The sequence below is a fragment of the Gasterosteus aculeatus genome, chromosome 2 (genome assembly GCF_964276395.1).
Source record: "Gasterosteus aculeatus chromosome 2, fGasAcu3.hap1.1, whole genome shotgun sequence".
In the NCBI taxonomy this organism is placed as follows: Eukaryota; Metazoa; Chordata; class Actinopteri; order Perciformes; family Gasterosteidae; genus Gasterosteus; species Gasterosteus aculeatus.
Genome location: NC_135689.1, coordinates 9,004,933 through 9,030,104, shown reverse-complemented (window position 1 = coordinate 9,030,104; position 25,172 = coordinate 9,004,933). Strand labels below are relative to the sequence as shown.

At 42.9% G+C, this 25,172-nt stretch overlaps 1 protein-coding gene across 6 annotated transcripts in view; it reads left to right on the top strand.

The window, feature by feature from the left end:
- The window catches only part of nol4lb (nucleolar protein 4-like b), a 96,041-nt gene that overhangs the window by 31,558 nt on the left and 39,311 nt on the right, over window positions 1–25,172 (top strand). For 5 of the 6 annotated variants that reach the window (XM_078090551.1, XM_040193237.2, XM_078090553.1 and 2 more), the window contains one exon: window positions 21,413–21,566. In XM_078090551.1, coding sequence (XP_077946677.1) covers window positions 21,413–21,566 — 154 coding nt within the window. Of the gene's footprint in view, window positions 1–2,108; window positions 2,330–21,412; window positions 21,567–25,172 lie in introns of those variants that run through there. The other variant, XM_040193239.2, reaches the window with a different exon arrangement.

Sequence of the window (25,172 nt, the reverse complement as noted above, 5' to 3'; positions counted from 1 at the left end):
GCTCTTTTTATAGAGTTTGAATTCTCTTTCGCGCCACGCACCGTTTTTCTGTTAAGCAGGTCTTACACATCCTTATCGACACATACTCAAAGCTGCAATCCCCTCAGCACTCGGCCCTGAGCGAGGCCATGAATGACTAATCGACAGCAGTTCCACCCTGTGCCTACAGGGGGCAGGTTTGTCATGGAAATGTATGAGAGGACACATGCTGCTCACACGAGCGCGCACACACACACACACACACACACACACACACACACACACACACACACATACACGCAACAGCTTCATGAGTATGGATAGTGGTTAAACACTTTTTATATGAGTAATCCAGAGTAAAGGTCAGTGTGCAAAAGAAATGTAATACCCTGTCTGTTCCTGAAGTGTCTGACTGCGTTGTGTTTGTTTAAGAAACATATTAAAACATCTCCAGCAGCAGAAGGCGCTTTTCAATATATTGCATTTATATTTGAGATGCACTGAAGGTATTACTTAAATTAGAAGTCACAGCGTCTAGTGCTTTTTGGGTCGGCTTAGGGTAATTAAATCCTTTTTTGCAATAAGAATTCAGTCATTTAAGGTAATGCTTCTCGCTTGATTTATTAGGAAATTGTGAACTTGAGTCATGATCTGTAGTTTCAAATCTTCATTACAGCATGGTTAGCATTTTGGAGATTATGGCCCGATCTAGAGTAGAATATAGAAAGTCGGATACATGTCATGGTGCGGCGACCTTGTGCAGGCTGCACAACGCTGTGGCAGCAATCTGGGAGTAGTCCAAATTTTCCATTTAGAATGTTAACCATTTCAGAGTTTTCAGTTGGTTGTAACCTTTCGGTGAACAAAAAAATCTTCTTGTTCAGTTGTAACTTAGCTCCACCCTCTCATGAGACTTCAGGTTTCAGAAAACCAAGATGCCAACGGACAAAAGCCGAGATGGCTACAGCCGTAATGCTGAACTAGTGTCTCAAAAGCATTAACCCACAAACCAATGGCTGATTTCATGGTGATTACATCCACTTACAGGTATACAGTCTATGGGCCGGACTCCTGTGGGCTCCTGTGGTCTCTTTGTGTTGCCCTGACCAACCACGGGCAAAACATGTTTGCGAATTTGACCTCTTGGCCTCTTGGAATGATGCGGCCAAAATCACAACCATAGAGCCTCTTTGTGTGATCATCATTCCTGCCGGCACGTGATGGATGTGGCAGTTCAGTGCCCAGGATTTACCAACGGGTGATGGAACCTTTCCAGACGTCGTGCAATGCAAAATGACTCTGACTACTTCATTCTCACACAATGTCCACGGCCAGTGCTTTGCAGTTCAGTGTTTCTCTGCTGAGTGACAACGTACAATGCAAATACCCTTTAAGAATACCATTTTCTCGCAAGTCAATCCGAATGGGAGTCGCCGCAGGTCGCTTGCCACAAGCCGCTTCTCCGCTTCGTCACCCTGCCTCTGCTCCACCACCTTTCTGCCACCGCTCCACCTCTTTGCCCATTTTTGAATCAGTCAGGATACGAATGCGTCATCCCTGCCGAGACGGCGACGGGTGTATTCGCCCACTTTGTGCTTCTCAAGTGCTCGTCAGAAACCTCCGGGTGAGGTCAGGGAGCTTGCATCCATATCTGACAGCGACTACAGGTATATTCAGAAAGCCAGTATGAGAAAAAATAAAGTGCCTGTTGCATGTTAAAGCATCAAGATGAACCTCCCAAACGCAAGTAACATACAGGTGTATATTTTTAAATATGCATAACGTGTCCCCTTTAAATCGTCAGTAATACGTATAACTGGTAAATACATTTTTTTTTAAAACTAGAATACAATGAGACTCAAATTTACATGGACCATCAGTATTCTATTCTAACATCTAATGCGTATTCACTGCATCCGTTCTTACTAGGCATGCCAAATAATCTGGCATCTGGGTGTGTAGTATTCTCTCTCTCTCTCTCTCTCTCTCTCTCTCTCTCTCTCTCTCTCTCTCTCTCTCTCTCTCTCTCTCTCTCTCTCTCTCTCTCTCTCTCTCTCTCTCTCTCTCTCTCTCTCTCTCTCTCTCTCTCTCTCTCTGTGATGTAAGCAGCCGTGGCCCCGCCCCCCTCCGGTCGAGTCTTGAGGGTCCTGTTGTGTGCTCTGGCTTCACTCCCTCCCTTCGCTACGAATAGCAGGTTATATTGTGCTTGTCACATAAACACTAAAGAGTAAAAAAAACAACAACGGGAGGCGAGTGAATGAACAATTAAACCAGACCGCAAAAACCAGAAAACACGACTTGGGGAAAAACGTGGGTCGACTTTCATGTTTGTAATCTCACAGAAGTGAAGGTAAGAAGGCGTTTTCCGCGTGTTTTTATTATTTATTTGCTTGGTTCGCGTATGCTGGCGAGCGGCTGCCCGCAGCAGCTCTGCGGTCAAACCCCCACTCGCGCTGCTGGATGCTCTATTGACAGGCGCGCGCGCGTCAGCTGTCGATGCGAGCGAAATACCAACAACATTGATCTGTTTTTTGTTTTTGTTTTTGTTTTGCCCGGTTAACACCGCTTGCACTGGGCCGCTCGCCGGGTGGAGCGCCTGCGTAAGTTGCATCGCGTTGTGGTCCTTCTCTGCTGTGCCGGCGGTGAGCGGAGCGCAGCGGGCTGCGAGCCGCACCGCATGCAGCTCGTTATAGCGCCGAAACGCACGCGCTGCGACGCGCATGCGGTCTTCATTGTCATTCATGGCCGTGTTTCTGGTGTAACGCAACGAGTGCAGCGGGCCGGCGTGCTCCTGACAGACGCACATTGTTCCGTTAATGCCCGAGTGTGTGTGTGTGTGTGTGGACAGAGGAGTTAGTGGGTGGGTGTTTGATGCGCGATGACCAAGCACCCGCCCGCAGTGAGGAACAATCGGTAACGCGTGCCAAGCATTGAAACCTTTTCTTTGAATGGACCATTATGAGCGTATGGAGCATCAGGCACAAAAACACGAGATGTTTGACGTGCATATCTGCCAATACCTATTGACCGGTAGTACATCATTTCATTTATTTTATATAAATATATCTTTTCGAGTTTAATCCAATTTTCTGTTTTTATCCTTCCATGAATGCATTCTGTCTCAGGTTCTCCTAACATTGTGCTCATGTGGATAAAGCATATTTTTTATTGCCAGGCAAGGATTTAATAATAGCCCATAAAGAGAGAATATTTTTTTTAATTAACCCAACTACTTACTTAAAGACTATAAGCATGTTAATACGATTACATGATCATTTCTCAAACTGTGTTTCAATAGGGGATTGTGAAACTAGTTAAATTATATATCTAGTAGTATTAATTGAACGCATTCTGACACGCTGCTGCTAAACACACATGCGTTTGTTGCGCTTTGTTTTGTTGTTTGTTTTATATTGAATATTTTCATGGCTGCCAGCTGCTGAAAGCATCAGAATGGGTTCGATGACAACGTGGGACTCGTCCTCGTGGACATGTTAAGATTTCTCTCACTGTGTGATGAGTAAGGTTGATTTTGTAGCACAGCGCCACCTGGCTGATGCTTCACTATAGTCTGCTGATGTGAGTGAGAGACCCTCCCCAGGGAGGTCAGCAGTCAGAAATGGAATCTGGATTCAGAACCGCAGCCTATGAGGGTCTGAGATTGCAGGGCCTTGCTCAACGGCTCTTTGGCAAGTTTCTTGCCTGGGAATCAGCCGCTGTCAGAACAAGAATATAGTTGTGTTAAAAGTTGACTTGTAATGGAATAAGTTTTATGTGCAGTCCGTATTGAAAGGATTTTAATATCCAATTGAAACGTCTCGTCTTCCTGCTGGGTACCGTAGAGATCTATGAGTGTTGTTTTTTTTCTTTTTGTGAGAAAACAAATGGCTATTTGTTAGTAGCGGCCGTTCTATTTGTACCACAGGAATTGGAAGCTTCAACTGCCTCGCATTGATAGGAATGTGCTGTTATGGTCTGCTGTCTCACATTCACAGATTTCCCCTCTTAGCCTTCTGCGCGAGGACAGTGGGACTAGAGGAGCGTCTCCCAGGACAAATCCTGCTGGGAGGGCCTGTTCCTCCGTGCTCCGAAATAGCCCCAGTTTCCCACCCTGACCTGGCCGTGACCGGGCAGAGGGGGAAGGATAGTCTGCCTTCTAATCCCCTTTCTCTCCTCATCCTCTTCATCTCCCTTCTGGGGAGGGGGGGGTGAGTCCCTCCTATTCCTAGAGCCTCTTTCTGCCGGATGTTGGGAAGGCTCTTTGTAGCGTTTTGTTCTTTCCCCTGTATTGTGTATTTCCATTCGGTTAATGCCATTTTATTTGTGTGTCAAACACCTGCCTTGAATCTATAGCTGCAATTAACACGTTTTTAATTATCACATATGTTCAGCTCTGCACACCTGCAGCAGTTTGAGGTGTGTTCGACAAAACATGTTGTTTTGTCAAAACAGTCAAAAATAATAATCAAATTACGGAAGGAGTCATTGACAGCGAGAAGCTGAAGAAAATTATGTTTTTTTTGTATAAAAAATGCTAAAGACTCATTGTTTACTAGAACTCATTATTTCTTCGGCTAATGGATAATGAATAATGGATTAATCATTTAGTCTGTGAAATTGATAAAAATAATGAATACTAATCACATGTTTCACCAGCTCCGTCTCCAAATTCCTTGTTTTGAAAGACCCAAGGTCCGACATCAAAAAAGATTTAATTTACATGGTAATGTAAACCATAGAAATTGTGCAACTCAACTATGGCCACAAAAAAGTTGATTGTTTTATAGGTTCTACCTGAATGTAACATTGTTCTGTCGATTAAATAGTTCTCTATGTCCCTACGTGTCGATGTAGATGTTAGCCTTTGTGAAAATGCCTTTCCAGAGAGCCAACGGCTGCTGTGTCGTTGCATTTGAACTACGTGACATTTGTATGATGTTCATCCTTAAGTCACGCTGTCAACACACCCATGCGATGAATGGATCAAAGGCTCAGACACTTTCCCAGACCTTTTGAATGCAAAGGAATTCTTCTCAGTGAGCTTGTCCAAGGGACATTTATGACTAATATGCTGGCATGAGTACCTGCTGACGCACATTATAGGGGGATAAATAAGTGTTTCTGTCAGACAGCAAGACGGTCAACTCTACATATGACTCTGCACATACATTCACATTTACCACCACATCTGATCTGCTTTCACATTAACCAGGTGTGTTTGACTCTGAAAGAATAAACAATATAAATCATAGATGCAACACTAAAAAAAGGCCATGATTTATTTCAATCCCCCGCCACTTTATATCCTTTGCATATTTATAAAACAAAATCTCTTTGCAAGAAACAAATACAGTCTCAAGATCAAAAGTTGGTATTTTTCCTCCCCTGCAGATGAGTCACCAGCGGAAGGACAGACTTTACCTGAGCTGTCCTTAGGTGGTAATTATACAGGAGCTGATGGCAGAACACGAAGCAGGAGCAGAGCGCTCAGTTCATCTTTATCTTGGTCTAACACACCATAAAATGTTGCTGTTGTTTATTGCTTTGGTTGTAGACCGGTGCTGTCAACCGTGCGAGGATTATGTATTGACGCCCCTAGTGATGATTTAAGTTTAACTTCTGTGTCTGGAGTCCCATTTGAGGCATACTGATCACTCTTCAGGGCGCTTTCACTCTTAACCTGTTTGTTTAGGTGTGACAAGTGTCATTTGAACCCCGCTGTGGACCAAAGAGACCAACAAACAGTGGTGCGGTTTGTTTGTGGTTGGAAAGCAAATACACCAGCCGTGGGTTTTTATGATCGCAGATTCTTGATTTGAGCCGTGTATGCAAACTATCTATGCAAATTCACACACCAACATGTCTGCACAGGTATTTTCCCTAATTAATACTTCAAAAGTCAGTAAAAGTCCTCTGCTCATGTCCAGCTCGGTTTACTTTCTCAGTTTTGTAATTTCATAAAATGGTTTTTGATGGCGATCAAACCGTAATAAGTCCCAAATCATCACCGTACAATAAGCCTCATGCGTGTCCCTGCGCTCTTTGACGTTGTCGCCAGTCATCTGGGAGTGTGCGTCCTGTTAGTCCACAATAATAACACATCCTGCATTTGCAGTCTAATGCTTATTGTCGGCATAAATCTTTTCTTTTTTTTCTTTTTACAATCATGCCCTTTTAATGAAGACACTGCTATAATAATTATTATTAGTCCGTGTTTCATAAGTCAGCGTGAGAATGTCACCGCATTTGACACCATTCTGCTGTGAAAGTCTCTGATTCTTGTCTGCCTTTGCCTGGCGGGTGGTTTCCGTGTCCTCAGTGCTTGATGAGCTCGGCCCGTGGAAACCCAGTGTGTGACTAGTACGGCCCGTGGCGTTGTGTAGCTCGCTGTTCCTTAGGTTGGAACCATAAAACCATGAGAGTTCAAGACAAACCCTTGCGAATAGGAAGCCTTCTTCCAGGTTGTATTGCAGATGAACAGATTTAATGTATTTAGTGTGCGATCACTCACATGCCGTGTTGTAAAGCATTCCAGTTAAGGGAACGGTTGACTGTCCCTGAAAGTTCTCATGACATTTGGATCTTATCTATTGCACATCGTTCTGCAAGAGTCTTTTTAAAGTAACCTGTTTAAAGACTGATGTATTGTGTATAAAATGTTATGGATCAAAGGAAGTCCAGGTTTCTAAGGCGCCCTGTGGTTTCTTTACATCACGCATGGTTTTCATTCCTTGCTTCCACTCTAGGTTTCATCATATTCGTTTAACATAAGCTCAACAAAACCTAAACCTTCTGATAGATGTGTGTGGTTGGGTTTGAAAGACGTGGCATTGTGTTTAACTGTTGAAAGGGTTACATTCTTTTAAGAGTTCACAGCAAACTCTGAGGATAAAATCCATTCAGCAGCTCTGTGTGAAGAACCTGTAAAGAATATTTCCTGCTCGAGTCACTGCAGTGGATCACAGTTTCTGATTCTGTACTTCCATTCAGAACTTTATAGTTTATTTTTAATAAGATAAGGAAGAGCTGCAGTTCGCACCCTTTTTTGTTGTTGTTTTTGTTGTTGTTCCTCTGTGCTGGTAGGCCTTCTCCTTTGACCGTAGTCATTTAATGACTGACTAGAGCACTTTTAGGAAAGAATCGCAACCCCGGTTCCTATTCTACTGCTGTGTTTTCAGAATGGTGGCATCATCTGGCTAAACCCCACCCATCTCAAACTAGACACTAAGACCTATCAAGTGCACTAATTAAAACTTCTAACTTTGGTAAAAAAAACATTGTAACATCCTCCCAACATTCAACGATCATAGAGCGGTGTTTTATTTCATAGTGAGTGACACCAGCAGCATTTTAATGTGATTACCCCGGCTGTCTGTGGTGGACTAGTGCTGCCCGGCAGCCATGCTGCTGTTCGTGCTCACTGCTCAACCACTGGAACCAGAGAGTCCCTGCAGAGATCAGCTATATAATACAGCTGGATCTGAACTCCAAACTACTGCTCCTCCCCTAAAGCCCTCACTCCCCCTCCGGCTCTCTTCCTCTTCCTCCGACCTGTAATGGAATGAAGCGATAGCCCGTCTTGGTCACTAGGGACCTTTGTTGTAGTAGAGATGGACAACTCAATCTGGTGAGTGCTGATTATTGCCAATCTGGAAGGCCGGAAGCAGTCTGGCAGTATGGAAAATAAACGATCCATGGAAGTTAGTGATAAGTGCTCCTGCAACAGAGAGAGATGGATACTGAATGAATATTTTTGGATATTTTATATATGATATTTATATTTGATATTAACATTTTCCTGCAAAAGCTCAACCACTTGATTTGTAAAATGTTGATAGAGGAGCAACATTTTAATGACCTTAGGTTTTGGCCTCTTGAGCTCTTGGACTGCAGGTATGGTTCTGCTGGGGAAAGCCGCCTTGACAAGTTATAAAAGCCACAGAACCCCCCCCCCCCCCCCCCATAGTTTCAAGGTAATTAACTTTAGGTGTGCATCCATTCCATAAGTTGTTACAGCTAACGTGTTAGCAAATGGTGCAGTTGCCTATTTACTCACACATTCACTGTAGCAACATCAGAATTCATTTGAGGTTTGGGTTCCTCTGATGAATGTCCAATGTCTAATGTCTGAATGTCCAATTCCTCTCTCCTTAGAGTCCTGGGCTCGGTTTCACAAAGATGTTTTGGACTGGCGTTAGGCCAGTTTTAGTTCTGCCTTCTGGACTAGTTTCAGACTGATTCATTTCAACAAAAATCCACTGTGCATATCCATGCATCTATTGACGTATGTCATATCCTTCTCTCTCGCCACGTATCCTCATGTTTTCAACTGCCAATATTCTTTTTTTTAAATCAACTGCAGTAACACGTTGTAAAGGAGGACACCGATTGATGTGGGTTTGAATATGAATTCTTGCCAGTTCATTGGTGCACGTGTTGTCTTCGCTTGTGCATGATTCAAAGTAATTGTGGCTGTGGTGACAGACAGCAGCTCAGCAGCGTTGCGTATCGGTTCTCAGGGTGAAACTAGCCAGGTCCGACAGTGACCTTTGCCTGCGCTAATCCAGGATGTGTATCCCTAGGATTGCTTTCTGCGGAGGGGGAGAAAGGGGTTAATCGTCATGCTCGGGGCAGATTTGTGACTGACTGGATTAAGTGGGGCTCAGAGTGTTGGACACTGCACTAATCTCTGGTATCCATGCCCCTGCCGGCTTCTTGGGAAGGGCAGAGTGACTGGCTGACTTATTCCGTGGCTGACTGATGAGTTGCCCGGCTGACTGACTTATTTTCCGATTGCCCAAGAAAACCACTGATCCAATGATGATGGGGTGGTGGCGTTTCCAGCTGCCGGGCAGGTGCCCCGCTCTGTCAATTGACAAAACATGGAGTCACACTCTCTTCTCCACACTTGCCTTTTATGAAGAAACTGTTGATTTAGTGTTGATTTAATGCTTTGCAGCAGTTCCCACTCCCTTGTCCCACCCTGTAGGTCAATGATTAGCTGAGACCGCTCGGTAGTTTTAAGCCAACAGCGTTGGAATGAGCTCACCCGTCTTTGTGGCCGTGCAGCGAAAGGTTCCAACTCCTTATTTCTGTCATCTGCCATCTAAATTCCTCGTGGTCTCAGACGCTTCTCTTTCTGCAATTCCTAATTAATGCTTGAGCTAAAAGCGACCGGAACCTGCTCAGTTATGATAAGTTCTCCGTGGTATCGGCAGTACTAGCAACCTTTTTATTGGAGTAATGTGGCGTTAGTTTTATAAATATTCTTCAGTGGCAAGTTATAATATGGCATTCATTATAGTGGTCTACTGCAGATACAGACAATACTACACACCCCTAGTCGGCAGAATCATGCGATCACACGCGTGTGTTCTTGTGTCCATGCCTGTATCCGTGGCTGAGGGTGCGCCTCTTTGTCACCCTGCTGCAGCATAATGCATCATGTTTTGGATATGACATCTTTAGTTACCTCTTTTGATTTGAATGATTTGTTGCTGTTGATGACTGGCTACCAACTCCCCCCGCGTGATAACGCCGACCTCGAGCTGCTCCTCTGAACTCACAGACTCACACTTTTTTTTTCATTTAAATTGTTCATACTGAATAAGTGAACAATTTAGGATTTTTCCCTGATATGTAGAATAATCCAGTGTTCAGAAAACCCCAAGGGTTTGAAAAGGGGACCTTGTTTGATTTAAGTTGAATCACGTAACTGTTGGTTTCCATCAACAATTTCCCAGAGCAGTTTCTCTTCACAGCATTGAAAAGTAACACAATGGTATGACCTCCGCCACTCTATGGAATATGCTGTACAATGTCTGGTCTGTGAAAGTTCAGTTTCCATGGTGATAATTCAGACTATGTTGTCTATCCAGGTAGATACGCACGAACGCGTGCGCATGCACACATGTGCTGCCACGCCTGGCTTCACTTCCTACAGTGATCAGTCTCACAAGCCAGATCTGTTCTCCTGCTTCTCACCAACACCTGATTTCTCCGTGGAAGTGAACGGCAGCATCTTTGGGTCGGGTGTTCAGCCGTCTCTCCCTCTGCTACTTACAAGCTCTTCTATCCTGTTGTTGATGTTACAAAACAAACTGACCTGAAGAAAAGCACCTGGCTTGCAATGCTGTATCGGACACAAACGCACTACAACCAACCTTGGAGAAAGTGTGTCTGTGTGTGTGTGTGTGTGTGTGTGTGTGTGTGTGTGTGTCTTTGTGCTGCTGGATGTTAAACCTGTGAAAAACATCAGATATCTAAAACTATCGTTCACTCACAGAGCTTCCGGGATCTGAACAAATGAGCTCTGAGGAAAGATGGTATGCTCATAGCCCGCAGCAACAAACACAAACACACACACGGGCAGAGAGCAGGATGCATGTATACACAATTGGATTCACAAAAACCCACAGGCTATGATAACCGAGCTCTCAACTGTATGGCAGGAAGACGTTCATCGTCTTAGGCAGGGACACAGGGATGCTGTTACCGCCAAAATAGTGACATTTTTCATTTTAGTTTGCAGTTAGGAGTTTAGTTTTTCATACTTGCGTTACTTAACGAGATACTAGGTCAACTTTCAACTGCTGCAAAAGTGCATTTTAGCAATGTGTATAAGCTTCAGATATAGTAGTAAATTAATTGATGCGTATTGGGAGCAAAGAACGTGGCTTTGGCTGCATTGTAACATTAACGCGGCCGAATAGAATTTGGGCTCCTCCTTCACAACCTCCGAAAAACTATTTCACCGTGTAAACTAGAATTTGGTTACTTCAGGTGGATATTATATTTGACGCTAATAAGCAGTACAAAGGAAGGCAAGAGCAGAGAAAGATATTTATAACTCCATGTCTTCGGGTCTCGGACTTTTCTACCGGTGATCATATGGATCTCAATATATTAAATCATGTAAACAGACCCTTGTTAAACTCATGTTCTGATTATCAGTGAACTCAGATTGCCATCAACAAGATATCAACATGTATCAACGAATCGTTGTAGCGATTCTCTTCAAATGTCTATTCAGGCAGAGCGGCAGATCAACTTAATTCAATAATTCATTGGGATTATTATTACCATCTATCAATATATTTTCTAGAATAGAACAACATGATGAGCATGATTAAAGGGAGTTGTTAGATGTTTTAAAATAAACATTTAAGACCATTTACTGTCTCCCCTTCAACCTTCAGTGAATATCGATTCATATTGCAGATATCACGATACACACAGTTTGTGTATCAACGTGTACATTGTTAGGATGTCACAGCTACACACATGCACTCACACACAAGAATACAGAGTGCTTATCTTATATCAAGACAAGGTCAGGATCTGTCCACGTACAGATGAATAGAACAGTGATCCTTCCCTCTATATGACGCTCTCTAAATCCCGTCTCACACTGGACAAAAAACAACTAAAATCTGTTTTTTGTCCTCAGTGGGGAAGGTCACAACCAGCCTTTGTTCCTGTGATAGATTTCTTATCAGCTCCAGCCCCTTTCGGCAGGGAGGGAAACTTGACCCCAGGTTGAACACGCAAATATGTGCCTCCTTTGCAGCGCATTGTGTGGAATGGGTGGTTTTGGGACGAGTCTGTGTGGTCCCACTCAAGATGGCCGACTTTATCACTTCTTTCAGCCTGCCATTCTGCTCATCTTGAAACACAATTTATTTCCTCTGTCTTGCAAAGTAAATAAAAAAATATATATGAAATAACATTTGTGACGTCAGACATAGTAAAGAGAAGCCATCTTTCTCTCTCTTTTTAGGATTATGCACATGGTGCCACAATATTTATTGATCAGTTTTCTTCCCTCCTGGTCATTTGGTTTCTAGCAGCTCAGCACTGACCAAAAACACACACACACACACACACACACACACGCACGCAGTGGGTTGAACGTATTCAGATTACTCTATACCACAAGAAGAAGAGGCCTGTTGTGTGTGCATGTTTGTGTGTTGCTGTGGTGGTGCCCTGCTGTCTGTGGTTGTGTTTCTGGCCAGCCCTTCTTTGTCGTCTGGACAGATGTTCACAGATGTTCGCTGGCTTTGGAGTAAAGATTTAACTTACAATGAGACATTTATTATTTAATGCACGAAATGATGGATTATCTGAATGTTTTGATTTTCCTTTAGTTTAATCTGTTCCAGAGTGTACATCTATATTTTAACTGAATTTGTTTTTTCAGTCCCCGTGACTTTGCTTGTAAACGGACAGTTTTTGCTCCATTTGATTTTGGTGAATCGAGACAATTAGAATCCTACCCTGGGCCTCCCGGTCCTCTTCTTCTGTAGAGTTCACACAAAATAGGTGGAGAACAGTTCACAATGTAGTTACTGTAACTTTTGTTCATTTAGTTCACATTGTTTCTTCCTGAGGCCATAAACTACATTTATTGACTGACGGCACGTCGCAGACTCACAAAAGTGAAGTTTTGCTTTAACGACTCAGATGAGCAGTGGATACATCACAGTAAGGGAAAGATTAAATCAGTCAAATTTTACGATTTACATGTTCATCTGAAAATGTCAACCGGGCAGAAGAGTGCTCAATTTGTTCCGCCGGTTGTCTGCAACCAGTGTGGTGTCGACGTTTGGTGGAATTAGCAGGCTAGCTAGCGAGCAGCTGGTCAGTTGGTTAGCTAGCGGTTTTCAGTCCCCAGCGCTCCGGAGGAGGACAAGCCACCTAGTTGGCCAGCCCGACTGTCGTGACGTGTCTCTTTTCCACAATGGAAACACAGAAGACAGGAAGTGGAGCAGCGAGACGGTCGCTGTGTATAAAACTCGTCCAGTCATGTGACTCGTCATGGCTCTCCTCCAGGACGTTATTCCCTTCGTGTCTCTGATCAATGAAGGTCAGTGGCAGCTTATTGATTGTGGCCAGCCGTCTCTTCTTTGCATACTGTACGAGGCTTTTTATAACCCAACAGACAGGACCACGGTCTGCTGACACTGACGAACGGCCTTTCCAGCCGCCCACCTGCAAACGTTTTTCTTTCTTTGTATTCGTTCACCATTCTGTACTCCCGTGGTATCCGTCGCTCAACTAAATCTTCCTGTCGATTCACCCTCCAATTCATAGCCTTTGTTCTCTACCCCACCGAAGATGCAGCATCAATTATTATTAGTATACGTGTGTTTCAATGGTCATACCCCCCCCTTTTTTTTTTACAGACACAGGCACCCTCCTCATGGCTTGTTGTCTCAGCGATCAATATTCTGCAGTGGAGCTCCTTAGCCTGCACCCTGTTAATCCTTGCAGTATGTGAGAGTGTGTGTGTGTGTGTGAGAGTGTGCCTGGCCCGGCCCGCTTTCTTCTTATCAATATCTTCACCACTCTCTCCCTTCAGAAATGATCTTTTCCTGTTTCTTCCTTCCAGCCCTCATTGATTTCTGTGAGAGATGGATGCAATCCGATATAGGACGTTGGGGTCGGACTGAATGCCGAGTGGCTCGTCATGTGGACAGACTGTCAGTTAGCGTCTTACATTTTCCTGCAGGGATAACAAGGGCAGGTCAGATTGATGTGTGTTTCAAAAATGCCTTGTACGTCATAGTGCAGTACAGCCTACTTTAGCCTCTTTATGTTGTGGCACGCTCAATTTCATTTTCATTGCTGCCTCAGAGCCGGAGATAACAGTACTGACCCGTGGTAATTGTGGCCAAACAGCGATGGTGTCGTCGCGGTAAACTGATTTTTACAGTGACAAGTGACACGTGCAAGGAATTCACTTTGTGCTGTATTTGACCAGACTTGTCAACGCGATGGGGTTTTGCGTGTGCTACTTGTGCATGTGTGGGTTTCAGATTCCTCCTACAGACCATAGACATGTGGGTTTGGCTAATTGGGCATCACATAGGTGTGAGTGTGACTGTTTGTCTGTATGGAGTGGGTGTGTTGGAAAACATCCACCTTCCCGCTTTATGTTTATTGAGTTGATGGAATAAATGCAATGCTTTCAGTAACTCATACGGTTTGCTTAAAGCATCTTTGCTCATTGATGTGCAATAATGTTCACAATTGTCTACAACATTGAGAGATATAAGTGTGAAATATCATGAATAACTGAATTGAATAAATATCTGATGATTCATTTATCACTTCAGATAGAAGATAAATCTGATAAATATAAAAAAAAATATATATATATATATATATATATATATAGATATATATATATTACTGTCCACTCTCAAGGCCATCCTTCTATACATTTCTGTAGTTGTAAATATGTAATTACATTCACAAGTCAAAACTTTGTTTTTGTCAATTCCAGCACCTCAGAGGGGGAAGCGGGTAGACCTGGTTTGATGGTGGTAATGACAAAGAATGCGATGATGATCTCGATGATGGTGACCCTTGGTCCCAGTCTTATTTTTATCCATCTATTGAAGAAATCAGAATTTCATTCAAACAACATCATTATAAGGAACATCCAACCAAGATCCGTTTCCCTGGAAACCAACAAACATGATCGCAAAGCTGGGAGAGCGAGCCAAGGAAAGGCGGATGGAGGGAGCAGGTCTCATTTCTTTGGGGCGTAGAATAAAAACATCTAACAGTTGCCGCAGCAAGGGAGCTGGCAGGGTGGAGCGGGGAGAAGGCGTTGGTGGGGGAGGAGCTGAGAGGAGGGAGCACTTGGGGGTGGGGGGGAGAGGTGGCAGGCTGATGATGGAGCGAGGAGAGGGCAGCAGAAGACGGGGATGTAGTTGGCAGGGTAAAGGCATGGGGGGTGGGGGAGGCAGAAATAAAAGGGATAAATATGGAGGTGGGGTGGTGTGGGAGAGTGATGGGTGGGGGGAGGTAGGTAGGACGGAGGATGCCAATGTGACTGCTATAGGGAGGCTTCGGGGTCCGGCTCTGCACCACCACTGCCTGTAAAACAAAGGGAACAAAGAGGCTGAGCTGCGTAAGAACCACACCAACCCCCATCTCCTTCATTTTGGGGGGGTGCGCCCACCTTAATTGATTTTTTTCATTTAATGATGTTCGTTTTGCACTGCTGCACTGAGATGAGAGTTTGATTCCTAAAGTAGCACCAAAGCCTATTTGTGAGGTTGCGTGTTGGTAGAAATTACACGGTCGCGTCGAAAAAATTTAGCATGAAATGATTTTTCATTTTCTATGTTTTCTTCAAAAAATGAATGCAGCTCAAAGAGTCCAAGGTGATCCGCCATTTATTTCTCCAACCAATGAATGGATTTCTTCAGTCAACAAGAATTGCGAGAAAAGTAACGGTTTGTCGGTTTGTTTTCAATTGCAATTTGAATACATTACATTTTTGGTGGTGTGTTAAAAAAAGTCACACTAGGCTCTTAGGAATTGTGATTTTTCCTTACATTTTATAGCATTTATTATCAATCCAAAAAATATATTAAAAAAATACTTTTTTAGTCCCTTGAGTTTTAAGTTAATTTAAGTGATAACTGAAAACAGCCTGTTCTGTATTGAATCATCAGTTCTGTACCTTTTGTTCCATAATTTATTTTCCCTGCATTCCCAATAATCACGGTTGGCTGATTTGTTACGTTACAGTGATTCTCCGCTGCTCCCAGCTTCTCTATTAAAACATCATCTCTCGGTGTGTAATTTGTATTGGCAAAGAGGCTTCATGGCTCTCCAGTGGCTCCGTCTGTGGGGAGGCAGGAGTTGAAAGAGAGGGTGGAACAAGGTGGAGAGCTTATTACTTTTGAGAGTAAATAGGAAGGAAAAAAAAGTGTATCATGTGTTTAAAACGGTTACTTAAACATAATGCCTTGGTGCCGGACTAACATGTAAAATAAAAATGAAAGTCTGGAAAAGTCTTCTATTTAATGTGTGTTTGACCAAAAGGTTTTGTGTCTTCTTTACTCTTCTCCTAATAATCCTCCTGGCAATGTGTTGATGACATCAGAGGGAGGATGAATTGGCAAAAGGGAGGAGAGGATAAAAGTAGTAGTCGAACAAAGGGAATAATGGAGTTTGGAGACAAGGAGGAAGGATGTGACTCCAGATGAAATGAGGAGAAGTACAGGTGTCAATGGGGAAAAAACGAAGATGAGCACAGAAGGAAAGAGCTGATTGCTTCCGTCCGTCCGGTGGCTAATCGGATTAGCTTAGCAGGGCTATCGGACCAGATCCGGCTGCTCCGGGAACATAAACAACAATCAATGTACTTCTATACTCCGTTACAGACACAAAACACACGCGCTGCCTTACAGTGATGTGTAGACTTGTATTGCTCTGCTGAACTGCCTTCTCGTTCTGAATAATGTAGAGCAATGATTTCCAATTAGGGATATGTGCACTTCTACAATTGTCACATGGCAATTATAGAATTACACGGGCCACAACTTTTTTTCTTGTTATACTATACAGTATATTCATGGTGACTGTTGATTGGACAGTGTAATGACACACCGAGTGGATCAGCGTGTGTCTACCCTCGGCTGAGTGGGCCGTGATCACAGACAGCGCTTGTGATCGGGATTGGGGATTGCAATTTGTTCCCATAAACCGTAAGGAATAAGGAATTCACAGTAATATGAGCCGTATGGTCGTGTTGATTAAATCTGTGGGGGGGGGCTATTCCTCAGTGCTAGAGCGGGTTGTCCTTCAGGTAAAGGACTGACTGTTTGATCCCCGGCTAGTCAATGTCGATGTGTCTTTGGGGAAGACACCTTAATCTGTCCAGTGGAGAATGGGTATGAGGTTGAAGCACTCTGAGTGATCAGAAGTCCATTTATCATAACCTATGCGTCTATGCGTTTAATTGATTATAGAGATATTATATTTGTGATTTTTAGGGTTTGGGGTTATTTGTGATTTTTAACCATAACCCCCTGCCTTGTAACATAATGATGATGAAATAAGCAAGTTCTTTCCTCCTGATTTTTACTTTACTATTATTCTTAACCTCCGGTCTGATTTACACACCACTTAATGGGAAGGTTTAGCACGAGCCGAAGGAAGATCCCATTACATTTTCTGCCAATCTTAATCAACTGGCAAATTCAGTTTTGTGTTTGTGTCAGCAGGATAACTGAAGAATCACTGAGTGAACCCACCGTGTAGCGTGGTCCGAGGAAGTACCCATTAGATTTCGGAAAGGTTCTGAATCACAGGGGGGAATACACATATTATCTTTCACTGGTAAATAGATTATAGAAGTAGATTAATAGAGCACATTTTTCTCGCTATTGATAATTGTTATATTACACTTGAGTTATTGTCACAATTTTCTGGTAGATTCAAGATGTTGCCAACAGAGTGTTATAATTTAATTTAAATCTGCAAAGACCTTCCTAAAAGAGAACAACTTCCAGAGACTATGCTTAAATGAAGCATCCTGCTGGATTATGGCCACACCAAATTATCTGAGAATAAGTTCTCAGAGTTAGTTTTCAACGAGTCTATGAAAGTCAGACAGATTTACCATTAAAAAGCACCCACGCGTCTAATACGAATCTTCTGTTCTTCGGTCCTCCAGTAACACGAATGAGAGATGAGGGCTTACCAGTGATTATGGCATCAAGATCATATGGTAATTGAAAATTACCTGCTTGAATGTGAGCTGATGGTGATAGTAATAGAAAAATAATTAAAATAAGCAAAATTAAATTAAAATGAGGTCTCATTTGATCATTTGTCAGAGTTGATTCATGTGCTCGGGTGTGGTGAATGAACAGCCTCGGAACAGTCTCCAAGCTGATTAACATGCCGAGCTGTAACTTCACAAGCTCGCTCACAAACGTACATATTTGTAAGACGCCCAGCAATGTGACCTCTGCAAAACTTTTGCGTCCAGGAATTACATTTAGCTGCGAGGGAGTATTAGAAGTCGTACTGCCTGCAGCAGCTTTGTTTCTTGTGCACATACTGGGAGCTGTTGAAGTTTTTTCTGCCTCCTGCGAATATAATAATTGAATTGAGGAATTCTAATAACACATTAGAAGTTGCAGCTGACGTTAACATTAAAGCATCATGATTCATGATGCGCAGTTCGGTGGGTGACACAGTGATTTGTGACTAAAGGACTGCTCTCTGGATAACTCGGCTGTTCCCAAACCCACATTCATGACACCGGCTATTGTCAGCGTGTGATGTCTCTTACTACCCGAATGCAACGAGGAAGCTAATCCAGTGTGACGGATCCAGGGAAACTCCTCCTCTGACAACCCTCTTTAATGGAAAGATATGGGTCAGTGCTGCCTCATGAACTCACTACAGGAGAGAGAGGGAGGGAGGGAGAGTTGTATGTACACAACTGTCATTTTCTCTTTAGAAGTTAGGGAATCCCCGGCAGTAGTTCCTTTTTTTATTTTGTGTTCAGTTACAATAATAAAAGCACGGATGAAGGTTTTCTGTTGTTTTATTAATTAGGTGAAAAGGGAAAGTACATGACATATCATCAAAGTTACTCGTCATTTCCACCTCAGCAACATTTAAAAGGTAACAATGTACAGTATGTGATAAAATCATGCAACTCCAAAAAAAGGTTCTTATTTTTAAGCTGGCCTTATTAAGGAGAAAAGATTATAAGCAACCCACCCCCTAACCTCTCCATGAACCTAATGCCCCCCCCCCCTCCTCCAGATGCCTCTGCACACCTCTGCTCCCATGATCCACAGTGCTACATTAGCAGAGATACTCTTATTGCTAATTGCCTTCATTGGTGCGGTTAGTGTTGACATATAAGTGTTTTCTATGGCTCAAAATGTTGCGTGGGTGATTCACACACATGCATGTTTAATGTCATGTTATTCGAAAGGTGTACTGAAGTAGCATATCACATGACCTGGTTAAGCTGTTTGTTGTAACTCATCCACTAAATATGAAGCTAATCTATTGAATTCCACGGGCAAAAAGGTAAAGATCTCATTTGGTTTTTGAGATATTTTATTTTTATTCTTTTATTATTTAAAAAATAATCCCTTCTCATACATTTTCATGAAACATAGCATATTTTTTTAAGATTATTAAAAAATTGAATTGATCTAGTACTGTTGCATTCGCCTTCTCCGAGATATATATATGGATTTTGTATTATAACTTATTTCCTAATTTTCTTTTAGATATTGCATTTTTTTATGTGTGTGTGTGTGTGTGTCTGGTCTGTGTGGTTACTTTATTTCCTTTTTTCACGCCAACAAGTACATTGAGATTGCAGAAGATACAATTTACTTTAGTGATCTATTGTAGTGGTGGCAGAGACGTTACCATCGGAAACACTGCGTTTCCCTTCAAACCTCAAATAGCAATGGTGCAACCTCATCACCCAGTTAGTCTCTGTCAGCAATAGACTTTTGATTGCTGATGGCTGTCGCTGTGTTGGGGTTCAGTCAAAAACAGAGTGGTCTTTTCTTTCTCTTTGGCAACTTTCTCGATGCTCTGTGCTGATTGCGATACAGCGCCAGTTTGCTAGAAAAAAGTACACATCGGAGATTCGGCGCGCACTGAAAGCGAAACGAAATCTGAAGGAGGTGCCACCTCGTTAGTCTCTTTACAGGAGAAATGTTGCAAATAAGTGGTAAGCTGGTCTTGTACTATGTGTTTTTATTTTGAGAATTTGTAGAGAAGCAACAATCCTGAAAAGCATTTTACCGCAGCTCCAGTGTCATGAAGGTGTTTGCTCATTCGTTAATCTTTAAGAGTGTGTGTGTGTGTGTGTGTGTGTGTGTGTGTGTGTGTGATAAAAGGCGGTTGAAGCACTCAGGACCTCATTACTGAATGTGCAAGTCTCCTTAGATGCTGATAACAGCTTTAGAGGTGTGTGTATGTCTCCGTGTGTGTGTGTGTGTGTGTGTGTGTGTGTGTCTATGTATCTGTGTGTGTGTGTGTGCTTTCCATATACTCCTGCTCCAGGTTCAAGTCACAGTTCAAGATAACGCGCTGCTTTCTTGTAGTTGATTCATGTTGTGAACAAGGAGGTTACGGAGTGTCTATTTGTTTTGAGGTGTGTTCAGGGACAATGATAAGAACTTTTTCTTGTCTAGTTAAAACATAAAAAATCATGGGACTAGCTTATTTGCGGTAGTTATGATCATACTCTACACAAATGCACAAATAAGAGAGGAGAGATTAAAACATAACTAAAATACAAATTAAACATAATGAACCATAGTGTAGTGTTTTTATCCCTCTGTTTATTTTCCAAAAGCAATTATTGTATGTCAGTTCAACAATGTCATACCTTTCAAAGAACTTTTCTCTCCATTTTGTTTTTTATTAGTAAAAATGGTGAACTTTTATGACCCAGAAAGTACTTTGAAAGAGTTACCGACAAAAGTCAAACCGCTGTGGCAGCAACCTGTCAGTCACATGTGGCTCACCCTAAAGAATAACCTGTTTTCTCCTCCGTTCTGCTCTTAATGGGACTTTAATTTACAAAATGAACATGCTGTATTGGAGAAGACCTGAAATTAATTCAGATCTTGAACTCATGTCAATCCCCCGAAAAATGTACTGTACTTAATGTACAGTTTAAACACCAAATAAGAGTTGTGTACTGAAGTTCTACCACTTCTTCACATATAGATATACTCTGCTTTCCTTCAGTCAGTCACCAGCTGATCTTAACACTCTATTTTAAATCTATTTCATGACTACTAAAATCCCCCAATCCCGATCACAACCTTTACTAAGTGCTTTGCTCAGCTTTTGGTAGCTCGAGACTGTCAAAACAAATCCTAGTTCCTAAAGACAGTGGTGCATTTATTCATTTTTTTTTTTTTTTCAAATAAAAAAAGTGAGTGACAGTAAAGGATGACCACTCAGAGCGGAAAGCGTCTCATTGTGATGTTCCTGCTACCAGCGGGGCCCACAGGTGCTGCACACTGAGCTGCATGTTATGTTTGATTTGCCTGCCCGCTGGTTCTCTGCCTCGTGTGTCTTGTTTCCTCTGATGTTTGGGGTTAAACCAGCGAAGCAGCTGTCATGCCAGCTCCCATGGATGCTGACTCTGACAAAGCAGGGAAAAGAAAGATTAAATGTGGCTCAGAACAGCTTCATTCCTGGAAAATGCGGGTAATCTGAGTTTAGATGGCTTTAAGGAAGAAATCAGCTCCTAGAAAAGGAAAAAAAATGGTAATTTAGGAATCCTTCTTTGGGTATCTTCCATCAATGTAGATTTATTTGTAGTGGGTGACTATGTTGTATAATTTTGGCCACTAGTGAGGAATAGTGAATTTGTTTTTTTTAAACAATTTGTCCGTTATCATTTACACACTCATCCACAAGTGTGCTTGTATGCCTTTCTCATGAGCCTCTTTCAATAGTTCAAAAGTTCCTTGGGCAAAATGACAATTGGACTTTTGGCATTTCGGAGTCAGTATGATTTGCAATGGTTGGATTGAAAAAGCATGACTGTGGTAGTGTTATGCTGGACATAAGTATTGAGAAGTGTGTACCTAATGTTCCTGTCTCTTCCCTTCCCGGCCAGGATGACGGTTCACTGAGCAGCGAGGAGGAGGCAGAGATGAGCGAGCCCACATGGCTAGCAGCTGATTTGGGAGCAGCGTCCGACCTGAGCCCGCCGAGCCGAGGAGAGAGGATGCGCCACAGTCCCCAGAACACACACAGCAAGGAGGACGACGGTAAGTTCCCGGTGGAAGTTAACGTCCCTGCATACCTAGTCATGTTGTTGATGGATTTCGGGTCCAGTTTGTAATAATTTAGTGCATACTGTGTTGTGACGTGTCTGCCGTCTATATTGCGATAGCAAGTGAGTTCGGCCATTAGCGGACTCTGGCTCCGGGTGACGTAAATGGCGGCGGCGTTCGCCACCAGCAAACACTGCAGTCCGTGACATGCATGACGGAATTAGCTTGCTAGACAGCCAACTAGCCAGCTGCTGAATAAGTCACAACAAACTCAATGATTGGAGGACAATAGCGGTGTACTTTACTGTGTCAAGAACAGTGTTCGGATGAAGCATTATTCCTGATTTGTCAGATTTTGTAATGTGCTGATTCTCAAGTCTCAAAGAGAGCAAAGGCTGGTGCTGTACTGTGATTGTAATGCTGGTAAAGGCCTATAAGCCGGACTGGCCGTGTGTTCGGCCTCCCTCCCTGCACATGTTGATACTTTTTGTTCCTTCTAGTGGATTTATTTGAACATCCAGGGTAGGGCTGGGCGGTGTACGCAGTTTCCCTGGACCCGTCACACTGGATTAGCTTCCTCGTTGCATTCGGGTAGTAAGAGACATCACACGCTGACTATAGCCGGTGTCATGAATGTGGGTTTGGGAACGGCCGGGCTATCCAGAGAGCAGTCCTTTAGTCACAAATCACTGTGTCACCCACCGAACTGCGCATCATGAATCATGATGCTTTAATGCTTTGTATAAGCTTTCCGTACGGTATGAATTTCTCCCGTACCGTTCATACCGGTGTTACGCCACAACAATTGACGTTGATCTTCGAGGATTGCTGGGGGCAAAAGCAAATCTTCTGAAATATATCAATGGAAATCAAGTGGCATGATATGAGCTGTTGAGGATTTCATCATGGGAAAGTGGAGGAACAGATCTCAGTGTGTGTGTGTGTGTGTGTGTGTGTGTGTGTGTGTGTGTGTGTGTGTGTGTGTGTGAGGCTACAGCAGGTGGCAGTGTATAAGGCCTTGGCATTAAAAGGTCACTCTGTTCCCTACACCTCGTATGGAAGCCCAAAAGAAGGTTGTAGGCGTCCAAATGCCAACACTAAGAGCAGCTGAGAGGTGAAGGGCCTTCCTGATCAATTAGACTCCAATCCAAAGAAACAGGCTGCCAGCGTAGCCCACACTTATTCTCTAATGTAAAGCGGTGTTAGTAATGTATGTAATGATTGGGTTGCCTGGCCAGATGGATCTATCAGGGAAGAGGGAAACGTTTTGGGTTTGAAAATGATCCCTTTCCTTGTACAAAACCAGATTTTTTTTCCACATATCTTCTTTATTTAGGAGTGTAACGGACCTCTGTTTGGCTCAGAGTGCTTCACATTTTGTATTTTTTCGGGACAAAAGCTAAACCGTCACATCATATATGTGTGGAACACAACAACAACAACAACGATGAAGGCGGAAAATGTGTGCCCACATTTTCACTTCTGCAGCCAGATGCATCCAAAGCATCTCATCGTAAATAAATTTGTTCTGTATTTAACAAGAAAAAAGTAGTCGATTACAATGCATATCATCATGCTTTTGAGTTAATCATTATCCCCACGGGGGATATTCCTTCACGGTTAAAACTACTCACACCTTTTTTCTGTTGCTATGGCACTTTAGAAAACCTGTTTGAAGCGCTCTTGAAACTTTAAAAAACTTCTCTGACTGTTCTCCCACTGCCGGAAGCCCACTAAACCATTGCAGAGAACTTGCAGCCTTATTCCTCAATTAGCGAGGAGCTGCTTCGGTTCAGCCAAACAGCTTGTGGCAGAATATGACTCTGAGAGTCAATGTCAGGTGGGTGGTTTCCCAACCAGCAAGCTGTCGAGGCATCCAACTAGAGTATGCAGCTAATTTCAACAGAGCGGATGGTCCACATACACATGGTCTGTCCAGTTCAGGAGCAGCTACTGTAGCACATCACATCTATGAGCTCCTAACTGCCACCTTGCTTTTCTTCTTCTCCGCTCCACTCTACTTAGCAGTGGTTGTCCAAGTGAACTGGCACTTTGAAGAGCTCGTTGCATAAAAAAAAGCCTGAGCGTCTGAAGAGCAGAGCATAACAGGATTTTCAGTAGGAAATAAACCAAAATAAAAATATGTCGCAGAATGTGGGATCTAACCTCCAAATAAAGGAAATGCTCTCTTCCCCGTCCCCGCCAGGAGACGAGAAATCAAAAAGAGTCAACTGGCTCGAGTTTAAAAATAAAAAAATAATTTAATAAATAACAGAAGCAATACAATTACAAAGTGAAATGGTATAATATTTTGCGTAATTGAGAATCTCTCTGGACCAGCCTATTATTAACATCAACTACGGTTCTCAGGCGGCGTCTGCCTGCCTCTTGTACAGAGTCTTTTCCGATCTCGCTGGTTGTGTCCTTGTTTTTCAGCGGCATGTGATTGGCTGCACATTCAAACGTAGCTCCTCCCACGCTGGTCACCGTGATTTTACGACTCTCTCCCTTGGCTTCAAGGTCAAATCGGAAATCCGTCACTGTCCTGATCAATCCCTTTTCACTTAATATTACAATACATTCAATGATACACCTTTGACCTAAAGCTTCTTTATGTAAATATAATATAACATGTATGATATTGGAATCATCCAATGAATACACTTTAAAATTAACACATCTTAAATCATCACAGTTCATAACATTTTAACCATTATGTTTAACTCAGTTTAAATGGACCAAAATCAAGACCGTTGCCTCTCAAGGCTTTCTTACATCCTCTGCTCATGAATGGCTTAACAGGAGAAAATACGTGCAAAAAAAACTTAATTGGGGAGAAAATATGAAAGAAATCCATCATCAAACATTTAAGCATCCTTGCCCCAGGCTTTAACTTTACACTTTACATTGTGGCTGGATGTCATGTGTACAATGATTACATTATGTATGTTAGATTAAAATCTGCAATATGAATCTAACACATTTTTTATATATACAAAAAGCAATAGAATAACTAATATATAATAGCACACAAACTACACTAGTCATGATCACACATATTATCATTTCTACTGCTTGGCGTGCTCTTCTGCCTAAATCCCTAACAAGAACCAGGGAGAGACGATTCAGCGTCTTCTTCTTGCATTGTGTTTGACGAGTCAGTTTTGTGACACCCAGATTTTTAAGCGTTGCCGGCAAAATGATCCGTGCCCCATTTCTGACTAAAAGCCTGGCCTCTGCAAGATATGTGGTTGCCATCTGACGGCCACAAAATGATGTGCTAGTTTAAAGCCAGTGCACTGCAGGGAGACTAACCTTGACTCTGGCTGTCACTCTGAATTTATTTCACAAATGCTATAGGTTCCAACCTTGGACACTCGCTCACACCGGCCGGCAGGTGAGCCGGGCCTCTAGATCTGCTTGCACTCGCAATAGACTCATTTCATGACACATATGTTCTTGAGCTTTCGGAGAGATGTGTGTGTGTGTCTGTGTGTGTGTGTCTGTGTGTGTGTGTGTGTGTGTGTGTGTGTGTGTGTGTGTGTGTGTGAGAGAGAGAGAGTGTAGCACACCCACCGACCCCGAGGCTCCAGGGAGACA